General features: G+C 44.9%; 1 protein-coding gene across 1 annotated transcript; it reads left to right on the forward strand.

Annotated features, from left to right (window-relative positions):
* The first annotated feature begins 3658 nt into the window (after positions 1-3658).
* LOC125258433 (zinc finger and SCAN domain-containing protein 1-like) lies at positions 3659-9568 on the forward strand. Its single transcript, XM_048175380.1, has 2 exons — positions 3659-6059; positions 9371-9568. Exons 1-2 carry the CDS (start codon positions 4941-4943, stop codon positions 9371-9373), a joined length of 1122 nt encoding a protein of 373 aa, XP_048031337.1. The 5' UTR covers positions 3659-4940; the 3' UTR covers positions 9374-9568.
* Positions 9569-12038: the final 2470 nt, after the last annotated feature.

The raw sequence follows: 12038 nt of genomic DNA on the forward strand, positions 1-12038 counted from the left end.
GGCGGCCGGACTCCGACTTACCACAGGTTGTATACCCCAAGTCAGAACTACTGAGTAGGAAGTGCTGGAGACACAGTCAGATCCTTGCTGATCATTTCTGGGCACACTTCATAAAACGATATCTACCTGAATTACAAACCCGTTCAAAGTGGATGACTGAAGGGGCCAAGATCCTGGAGTCTGGAATAGTGGTGATGATAGTTGACCAGCAACTTCCCAGGGCACTTTGGCCAGTGGGTAAGGTCACAGACACATTACCAGGAGCTGATGGTCAAATCAGAACTGCTGAAGTGCAAGTGGGTGATCGTAAATATGTTAGACCAGTAAGTAAGCTAATCCGTTTGCCAGTATTACCAAATGATGACAAAGACTCTTAAGCCTTTTCTGTATTGAATTTACTATACGTAAATTGGGGCGGCTGTTGAAAAGGTCCAGTATTTTCCATAATATTTACTGATTTGATGTTGATATGTGATTGACAGATTAGTTTGGCCCGCCCATAAGAAGAACGACATTTTATTTCTTACAGCTCTGTCAACTGCTCGCTATAAAGTTGCTTTCATTGTGTGTGCGTTTGAAAGAAGTGTTGTTTATATATCTTATACTTATATGATTCTAACATCTTGTTTCTTGTCTTTAGTGTGAGAATTTGTGCTTTAATCTGTTACCGGTCCATTTTTATCATAACTGCGTCATCTTCATAAGTGCGCGAGTCCAGAGCGTATCCAGCCATCTATAGCGCGCACATTTAATACAGCAAGTTTGTGTATTGCATTATGATTATTTAGATATTAATATGTTAACCAGCATATAGGGTTTTTGCTTGTGAATAAACTTTTCAGTCTGTATTGATTGGCATATTTATAGCTGTCGTTTCTGCTAATGCACAGTAATGTGCCGTAAGATAATGACGTTCTCTCTAATTGTTTTATTTAAATATTCACTGCTGTTGTTATTATGTATAGTGTTTTATTTCAGTTGTGATTTATTATGTATATTTCTTTACTTATTTTAGACACCACACACGTGCCATATGTATGTGAAAGCGTGCATAATAAACGGAGCATCAGTTGAGCACCGACCTCTGGTTTTTGTGCGTTCTTACCGACGCCCCCTGGTGATCACAAACTAAATAACAACGCCAATACAGTCCTTTGTATCTATTCAACACGTGCAGTGTAAACAAGGCTGTAGCCTACTGCCGACTGTTGTCGAGTCGACAAATAACGGTGCCGCGAGATGGGAGGATGAAGGCCAGGATGGGAGATAGTCTGTCTGGCTCCATATCATCGGTTGTCTGTGGGATGGTAGGAAGGTCCGTTCAGTCCCATTCACCAAAAACAGCGGATTATCAGTGAATCCCAGCTGTCTGGTGAAAGTGTGTAAAACTATCCGATGTAGAACAATCACTTTAGAGACTAAATTAATCCACCCCTTCTTCATATCATCGTTTAGGAAATTTAAATAAGGAGACCGAGCTGTATTGTATATAACAACCATGTAATATGCATTTGCCTGACGAAGGCATTACTATCTAAATGTGCAAAGGGCTGTATATCTTATAACTCGAGATTGAGCGGATGAGCTGCTGTAGCGTTAGGGGCGGCGCCACGCTCGGTGCGTCATCGACAGTTATAGTGTTAGGGGCGGGGCTATGCTCGGGGGCTCCAGTGCGTCATCAGACCCCCGTTTTAGCTCCGCCCAAAAAATCCTGAACAGAGACTTGGTGAAAAACTGAAAACAATTCAGTTTTCAACAAAAAAAATTCACAATTCAGCACTACATAATTCACAGTCTTTGTAATGTGTTTCAGCAATACATTTGTAACATTTATAACGTGTTTAGAAACAATTCTCAGAATTGACTTTACAGGGACTTTAAAATCAGTTGATGTTGGTTTGATGAAGCTTCACTGAAATATGTTTAATTATGTAAATGTGACGTGAATAATATTTATAATATAATATAATAATATTCTGCAGCAGCACAAAGACAAAAGATGATGAATGAAAAGAGAAATAGATTTATATATGGATCAATAACTAAAGACACTTTTACTTTAATGTTTAATGTCACACTAAAAGTAATGCTGTTGAGTATCTGAGCTTCATATTTATAATATTTTATTGAATCAATCCATAATAACTGAGTTTAGAGCTGAATTCAAACTTGATCTGACAGTAAAATAGGCTAATAGGCATATTATCAAAATAAACGAAGATTATCATAGAATGTTCAGCTGAAGTAAGCACCTTATGAACTGGGAATAAATACAAACTGCACAAAACTACACATGTACATATTTATTTGTATTATGATTTTTTTGCGGGTGGGACGTCCCCACCACTTTCTGCTTAACGCTGCTGCAGCCGGAGACTCTATTCGTTCCGGTGAAATCACAAAACAAAATGCACATAAACGTGTCCCTGCTCTTGATATACAATCACTGATGAACATCTTTGGTTTTAATTAGAAAAAAAATAAAATGAATTACACGAGGGCGGATTAGAACCAGAACTTCTGGCACTGAACAAAAATTCTGCAACTAGTCCATCAGGACAATCTAGTGCCTAATGCTTGCCGATCCACGTATTTATTGGCTGATATAAATATTCTTTGTAGTAGTAAAGGAAGAGATGTCATATCGATCACAAGTTCAGTATGGAGTACCGCAAGGCTCAGTACTAGGACCAGGGACGTGCACAGGAATTTTGAGGGGCAGTTGCTCTGACCTAAAAAAAAAAAAAAAAAAAAAGGGCACTCCCCCTACCAACACCAAAAAAAAAAAAAACCTCAAGGCTATATGAAGGACTGAGAATTGACTCCGCTTCAAGTCGTGACCGAATCACCACCTCAGGTGCATTATTTTCTAATAATTCAGCGGCCGTCGTCAATTATTCCTTACTTGAATCACAGCTTAAATAGTGTTTTGACATCGACAACCCAAGTGCATTTTACCTCAAACTTGCGTCTAGTTAACTTTCTAAAGTAGCAATCGCTTCTCGGGTCGAAATTAACACACTGACAAAATTATATTCAGAATTAAAATATATATAATATTTTTATACCACTTTTTAATGTGTGATTGTGTAAAGGTTTTCACGAGATACCAACCTTTCGCGAACTTGCTTCCAACACTCGTTCTCGTGGAGGCGCGGTGTGCACGGAGGGGAGGGGCTGTGCGCGCGCGAGTATGTGAGAGACGCGTGAGTGAGAGACGCAGGGAAATGAAATGCAGCTGAACGTTTGCTCTATGAAAAAATTGACAAAGACGAAAACTAAGGACATTTAATCTATAATTTATTTTATTTTAGTTAGTTTTGCCAAACACATATTACAGTTTTGGTTAGTTATCGTTTTTTTGTAATGCCTCATTTTTATTTTTATTTCAGTTAACGACGATGTTTTTTCCCACCTAGTTTTCGTTTTTTCGTTGGTTTTTCGTTAACGATTATAACCTTACTCACCTTTCCGACAACGTTAAGTCGTCTCACCTGACAACCGCGACAATCTCCTTCTAGTGCCGCTCATGCAGGCTCAGCTCAGGTGCCGGTCGCGTGCAGCGCTGCAGCCACATAAACAGAGTTTGCCCTTCCCCTACTGACTTTCACTTTCGGACGGGTGCCCGAATATGGAAGTGAATGAGTTTTTTCATTTATTTTTTTCCACCTCGGAAGGGCAACATGAGTCGAGAAGGGCATATGGGCAGTTGCCCGGGCAACCTGAGCAACCCCCCTGTGCACGTCCCTGACTAGGACCATTGCTTGTCACTCGGTACATGCTACCCTTGGGAGATATCATTAGGAAGCATGGCGTTAGTTTTCACTGTTACGCTGATGATACTAATTCTATTCATTCTCGCAGATTTCGTGCTCACACGAAGCGCAGACACATAATAAAGCCACATTTGAAATACAAGTGCCAAAATAAGCTATTTTTCTCAGTTTATTTTTGGTGATACTCGGTGAGTATTAAAGTAAACACAGTTCAGGAAGAATGTGTCCGTGCGTTCGTCATGTCTTAAAGGGACAGTAGCCGAATAAACGTGCTGCTCTCTATGTTGTTAATGTTAATCAAACAACAAAAGACAAAGAAAACATCACTTACTGCTCTTGAATGATTAACTTCTGTAACTTTAATTGATTAATCTGTATTTACTTATTTCAGTGAAGATTATCCAATGTTATTTTACATTTTGATTACTTTGTTCAGTGGCATAGCAAGTCAGCCCTGGGCCCATATTCTCAAAATTTTTTACGGCCCCCCTCGGTTGCGGACAATATGCAGACAAAAAAAAAAAACATTTCTAGGAATGACAACAACAGCACTACAGTATATGCGTTCCTCCATCATTTTGACTTTGCATTGCGGATCTATTTCAAAAATGTCAAAAAACGGATTTTCAACTTAATTGAATTCGACTGTTTCGACTCTGGCTCTGGAATTTCAGAATGAGCATAGCGTCGTTTCAGATGTGATTAGTCCATTTTTCAAGTTATGAACTAATTATTCTGTCAAGTCAAGTCAAGTCACCTTTATTTATATAGCGCTTGTGGCGAGGGGGGCGTGGTTCAGCGAAGTCTGCAGCGGGAGAGAGAGGCAGGAGACGAGCGGTTGAGTGAGTGGGTTAAATGCAAATGACGAACACCTGTTTCTTGTTTCAGTAATTGGCGTGGAGAGAGTATATAACGCCAGGAGAAACAGGAGTGGCTGAGAGAGAGAAGGACTACTGACTGCTTACCCCCTGGATGCTGGAATTGTTGGCTGGAGTTGCTTATGTTATATTGGACCGTTTTGTGCCTGTCTGCACACCTGTTTTGTTATTTTTGAAAACCAAATAAAGCAGTCAGTAGTCAAGCTGACCCTGTCCTCTTCCTTCCTGACATTGAACTTTGTTACACTGGTGCCGAAACCCGGGAAGGGAGAGGAAAGCCGCCGCCATGCAATCGTCCTCCGGAATGCCATTTGCGGAGATTATCAGCAGCCTCGCGGGCCTACAACAGGAACAACATCAGGCCCTGCTGGACTTGCGGAGAGATCAGGAAAGATCTTTTCAAGTCATCGTCCAAGCCCAGCAGGAGGACCGCGAGAGGTTCCGGAGCTGGATTGACCGGGAGGTTCGACCGGAAGCCACGGAACATCGCGCTGTGCCCGCCCACCTGCCATTCAACAAAATGGGATCTGCGGACGACCCGGAGGCATTCCTGGACCTTTTTGAAAAGACGGCCGAGCTGTCAGGCTGGCCGCGGGACCAGTGGCCGATGCGCCTGGTCCCGCTGCTCTCCGGGGAGTCCCAGATAGCGGCACAGCAGCTTCCGGTCCAGAATCTCCTGGTCTTCGACGACCTGAAGAGGGCCATCCTCCAGCGGGTCGGCCGGAGCCCTGAGGAACACCGACAGCGTTTCCGCTCGCTCGAGCTGGCTGAGTCCGGCCGACCCTTCGTGATGGCCCAACAGCTCCGGGACTCCTGCCGCAAATGGCTGTTGGCTGAGGGAAGCGACGTGGAGAAGATCGTCGATCGAGTGGTGCTGGAGCAGTTTATCACTCGGCTACCGAAGAAGACAGCCGAGTGGGTCCAGTGCCACCGCCCCACGTCGCTGGACTCGGCCATCCATCTCGCGGAGGACCATATGGTGGCGTGCCCCGGGGTCGGCGAACCCCTCCCATCTGCTTCTCTCTCTCCCTCTCCATCTTCTGTCCCTCTCTCTCATCCTGTCCCTTTACCCAGGTCACGGCCGCCTGGATATCCGCGTGTCCCGCCCCGGGGGCGGGGCGGGTTTGACCAGAGCCAGTCCGGGACTCCACGTGCCCCGCCCAGGAGGGCGGGACTGGTTTCCACGGGACGGGATCCCACTCCTGTTTCTCCGCTTTCTCCACGCCAATCATTTACCCCACCCCCTGCCACTGGGGCGGCGGGGAGGTCTGGGCCGGCCTGTTGGCGTTGCGGGGACCCGGAGCATTTCATAGATAAATGCCCGGTGATGGAGGTTGGGACAATGGTTCGGGTCCCGGACGCCCCGCAGGCTGCCCCCGGTCAAGCTGGCTGGTACCAAATACCTGTGAGTATCAAGGGGGGTACCTATCAGGCTTTGGTGGATTCAGGATGTAACCAAACCTCGATCCATCAAAGCCTGATTTCATCCGGGGCATTGGATACAAGCCGCGTGGTTAAGGTGCGGTGTGTGCACGGGGATATAATGGAATATCCTGTAGTGTCAGTCATTATCCAATTCCGGGGACAAAAACATAGTGTTGAGGTGGCAGTTAATTCGCACCTCCGGCATCCGTTAATTCTGGGAACAAATTGGCCAGCATTTTCTGAATTATTGGGTTATTTATGCACGGATGCCTCTTGGGGGAAAAATGCGGTGGATGTGGAGGCGCGGGTGCAGGCGGGAGAGACTGATCGGGGACCACTGAGTGCTGCTTCAGGGGAACAGAGTGAAATCGAGAGAATAATTCTCTCGGAGCGCGATGATTTTCCCCTGGAGCAGTCTCAGGATGAGACGTTGAAACGTGCATTTGAACAGGTCCAAGTCATCGACGGTCAGCCTCTCCAGCCTGGACGCGCGCTTACCTATCCATATTTTGCAGTTGTGAAAAATAGGTTGTATCGGGTGACCCAAGATACCCAGACAAAAGAAGATACAACCCAGTTGTTAGTTCCAAAGAGCCGCCGGGAAATGCTTTTTCAGGCGGCTCATTCTAATCCTATGGCTGGACACTTAGGACAGGCAACAACACTAAATCGCCTCATGACCCGATTTTTTTGGCCGGGCATTCATGAGAATGTGCGCAGGTGGTGCGCGTCTTGTCGTGAATGTCAGCTGGTGAATCCACCGGCCACCCCAAAAGCGCCTTTGCGCCCACTTCCATTAATGCAGGTCCCCTTCGAGAGAATTGGTATGGACCTCATCGGGCCATTAGAGCGATCATCTAGAGGACATCGCTTTGCATTAGTCATTGTGGATTATGCAACACGATATCCTGAAGCAGTGGCTCTCCGCAGCATTTCTGCTAAGAGTGTTGCGGACGCACTGTTCAGTTTAATCTCCCGGGTGGGGATTCCAAAAGAAATCCTCACCGATCAAGGCACGGCGTTTATGTCACGTACGTTACGCGAACTTTATGAATTATTGGGCATTAAAACGATCCGTACCAGCGTCTTTCACCCACAAACGGACGGGCTGGTCGAACGTTTTAATCGCACGCTTAAAACCATGATTCGTAAATTCGTTCAGGAGGACGCCAAAAATTGGGATAAATGGTTAGAACCCCTGTTGTTCGCTGTGCGAGAGGTCCCGCAAGCCTCCACGGGGTTTTCCCCCTTCGAGCTTCTCTATGGACGCCAGCCCCGCGGGGTTTTGGATGTTCTAAGAGAAACTTGGGAGGACGGACCATCTCAAAGTAAGAACGAAATTCAGTATGTCATGGACTTGAGAACAAAACTTCACACTTTGGGGCGGCTGTCAACGGAGAATTTGTTACAAGCCCAGGACAAACAGAGCCGGCTGTATAACAGGGGGACTAATTTACGAAAATTTACACCGGGAGAGAAAGTGCTTGTATTGCTCCCTACGTCAAGCTCTAAATTATTGGCAAAGTGGCAAGGACCATTTGAGGTCACACGGCAAATCGGAGATCTCGATTATGAGGTAATACGGTCTGATAGGAGGGGGGCACGTCAGATATATCACCTCAATCTCCTCAAAAAATGGAATGAGGCAGAGGCAGTGATGCTGGCGATGGTGATTGGTGGAGAGGATGATCTTGGGCCAGAGGCGATTTCCAAACCTCAATCTCTTGCGCTGGCTCCGGGAGGAGATCATCTCTCGCCCTCCCAGCTCACTGATCTCACTAAATTACAAGCAGAATTTGCGGACGTGTTCTCCCCCCTACCGGGCCGTACTAATCTGATTCAGCACCATATCGAGACAGAGCCGGGCGTGGTAGTTCGCAGCCGGCCGTATCGCTTGCCTGAGCACAAGAAAAAAGTGGTTCAGACAGAATTAGAGGCAATGCTTGACATGGGGGTAATAGAAGAATCCAGCAGTAACTGGGCGAGCCCGATAGTTTTAGTTCCTAAGACGGACGGCTCGGTTCGGTTCTGTGTGGATTATCGCAAGGTGAATGCTGTGTCGAAATTCGACGCGTATCCAATGCCACGGGTGGACGAACTGCTTGATCGGCTCGGTACAGCTCGTTTTTATTCGACACTGGACTTAACAAAGGGATATTGGCAGATCCCCTTGTCGCCGTTATCTAAAGAAAAAACAGCTTTCACAACGCCGTTCGGATTACACCAATTTGTCACTCTTCCGTTCGGGCTGTTCGGGGCACCGGCTACCTTTCAGCGTCTCATGGATAGGATTCTACGGCCCCATGCTGCGTATGCTGCAGCCTATTTAGATGACATAATTATATTTAGTCATGACTGGCAGCGGCATATGCAGCATTTAAGGGCCGTCCTGAGATCGCTGAGAGGAGCTGGGCTCACGGCCAACCCGAAGAAGTGTGCAATTGGGCGTGTGGAAGTAAGATATCTGGGCTTCCACTTGGGACATGGACAGGTGCGTCCCCAAATTGATAAGACTGCAGCAGTTGCGACCTGTCCGCGCCCCAAGACCAAAAAGGAGGTGAGACAGTTCCTGGGGCTGGCGGGATATTATAGGAGATTTGTTCCTAATTATTCGGACCTCACCAGCCCTTTGACTGATCTCACTAAAAAGGAGGCGCCAGATACGGTCCAGTGGACGGAGCCGTGCCAGCAGGCCTTTACCCAAGTGAAGGCTGCTTTATGTGGCGGGCCGCTATTACACTCTCCTGATTTTTCTCTCCCATTTCTGTTGCAGACAGACGCGTCGGACAGGGGGCTGGGTGCGGTCCTGTCCCAGGAGATAGAGGGGGAGGAGCGGCCGGTGCTGTACATTAGTCGGAAGCTCTCAAAGAGAGAGACTAAGTACAGCACCATAGAAAAGGAGTGTCTTGCCATCAGGTGGGCCGTCCTCACCCTCCGATATTATCTCCTGGGACGGGAATTCACCCTCTGTTCGGACCACGCTCCCCTGCAGTGGCTCCACCGCATGAAGGATACCAACGCGCGGATCACTCGTTGGTATCTAGCTTTACAGCCTTTTAAGTTCAAGGTGGTCCACAGGCCGGGTGTTCAGATGGCTGTGGCCGATTTCCTCTCCAGAAATGGGGGGGGGGGGCTGCAGGCCGGATGGCTCCCCGGCCTGAGTCGGGCGGTGGGGGTATGTGGCGAGGGGGGCGTGGTTCAGCGAAGTCTGCAGCGGGAGAGAGAGGCAGGAGACGAGCGGTTGAGTGAGTGGGTTAAATGCAAATGACGAACACCTGTTTCTTGTTTCAGTAATTGGCGTGGAGAGAGTATATAACGCCAGGAGAAACAGGAGTGGCGGAAAGAGAGAAGGACTACTGACTGCTTACCCCCTGGATGCTGGAATTGTTGGCTGGAGTTGCTTATGTTATATTGGACCGTTTTGTGCCTGTCTGCACACCTGTTTTGTTATTTTTGAAAACCAAATAAAGCAGTCAGTAGTCAAGCTGACCCTGTCCTCTTCCTTCCTGACATTGAACTTTGTTACAGCGCTTTTTACAATGCAGATTGTGTCAAAGCAGCTTTACATTCATAACTGGTACATAATTTTTGCTGCACAGCAGCTCTTAAAGAATAGTGTCAATGCAGGCAGATAGATCAAAGCTCTGTTGAATAAATGTCAAGAATACTGTTGAATATCAAATGTCAAGTCAAATGTCAAGTGTCCCTAACTAAACAAGCCATAGGCGACAGCGGCAAGGAACCCAAACTCCAACAGGTGACATCAGGTGGCAAACAAGTGGCAAATAGGGGTTAAAATGGAGAAAAAAACCCTTGGGAGAAACCAGGCTTAGTCGGGGGACCAGTTCTCCTCTGGTGAACAGTGCTTTGTTACGATTCAGGTTGCTATCATAAGTCTGATAGGATCACAACAATCAAAGTATTTTATTTCAGTTTCATCCAGTTGAGGATTGTATTCATCACGCCGGTATGGACGGTTTGTTGAGGAACTGTGGCACTGTGGCACTCTGTGACAGACTTTTTTAATGGATGCGTTTAATTCCTAATAACTATAAGTTCGTTCACTAAATATTTTTCCATCAGTTTTTATGTGCATTTTAATTCACTGAATAAAGAGTATCCGCCCCAGTGAGTACGGGTTACATTTATTCACATCTTGTGCAGTATCTTAAAATGTGCAGACATAGTCGTTTTTTGAGAAAATCAATATGACTCATTTAAAATTATGTACTACTTACATTACTGCATGCATAAGTTTCAGAAACCCACTTTTAAAAATGCCAGAAAAGCGAATACCCGTCAAATACAATAGATCATCGCTAAGACATGGCATGGACCATTTTATGGTCCATATATTCAGATTCTTAATGATTTTCATATAGCAAGTTGTTGACAACATTATTTCTATTATACTTAATTTTTTTAACATATCTACACAGGTTCTGTCTCGCACACAGACGCGCCTGCGAGCCTCTGAAAGCATTTGGCTGCAGAAAGACGCGTTCGGCATGTGCACTGCGCACTAGTGGACTTTTGTTTTCAAGCACTCAGTTCACTCTCGCATAAGCTGTTTTCAGCACACACACTGTTCGTGCCACCACAAAAATTGGGCTGCACGTGGACGGGGAGTGCGGACGTCCGCAAACCCTCCTAATGTCGAAAATTTCATGATGCGGACGGTGCGCAGATGCCCAAAGTATACTTTGGGGTTAAGCCCCTAATTGCGGACCCCCAATCCGTCCGGGCCCATATGTACGTGCGTACCCAGACGCTACGCCACTGACTTTGTTTCTTTATTCAATTTCTTACCTGATTACTACTGTTAGACCTACCTGAAAAAAGAAAGCAGTGTATTTAATTTCTATCTTTATTCTATTGTATTTATTTGTGCTATTGTTAGTAATTTGTTAATTTGTTCTTATTTTATTACTGTTTACTTGTCTTTTTTAAATTCAATTTACCATTTGAAATCAAGCTTCTTTGTGCTGTGTAACAAAATTACCTCATTGTAAAAACAAATACATTGAGTTAGCAAATATTTGAGATAATTGTAATGGTAACTGATCCACATATATATATGAAAAAAGTTTTACTTAAAAGTTTTATCATATAAAGCGATCTCTTCAGAAGAAACTTTTGATTGCTTAGACTTTTAGACGGACAAAAAAAAAAAAATATATATTAAAAATATCTATATGACAGTATATACATTGTTTTTTTTTTTCCATGGTATTGAAAATGGTATCGAATATCAGTTCTTTTCAAGGTATCTTATTGAAGTTAGAAATTGCAGTACCATGAGAACACCACAGCCTATATATTTACTCCATGAACTAACTCTACAAACATGGAAAAGAGTGAAACTCACCATCCAGACGCCACAAACAGAGCAAAACTAACTTGAGAAACATTTTCTTCATCGGTTCACTGAAAAGCCCACGATAGTAACTAAAATGTCTGAAAACCCTCAGATTGATCTGAAACACACTTAACTGTGATATTTATCTGGTTGTGTGTGAATCCTCCTCCATCCTCAGTTAGTTTCCGTTCATACGTTCATCTGATTTAACATCACGAAAATCAACAACTTCTGCTGATCTTACATTTTCACATGAATTCTGGGCCTGAATGAAAACTAACAGCAGAAGAGTGAAATATTGGACTAGATATCTGAATCTACTGGTGTGTTATTTAGTGCTGTGATCTTCAATCATATTTGACCTGTGACTCTTATTTGACTGTTGTTGGATTCACTTTATTTCAGTGTAAAGATGTTTTGTGTGGAGTGGAAGATTGTGATCTTATTAGCAGGAGAGAAAAATGAAGTAATGCTTCAGCCACAAACTGCTGACACGAGCATCAACCACAAACATCCAGCAGAAGCTGTTTATTAACCAGACAGATCAAACCAGACACACTGATGTTTGAACAGATAAAATAAAAAGGAAAAACCACTGCA

This window comes from Megalobrama amblycephala, linkage group LG22 (genome assembly GCF_018812025.1).
Source record: "Megalobrama amblycephala isolate DHTTF-2021 linkage group LG22, ASM1881202v1, whole genome shotgun sequence".
NCBI classification, from domain to species: Eukaryota; Metazoa; Chordata; class Actinopteri; order Cypriniformes; family Xenocyprididae; genus Megalobrama; species Megalobrama amblycephala.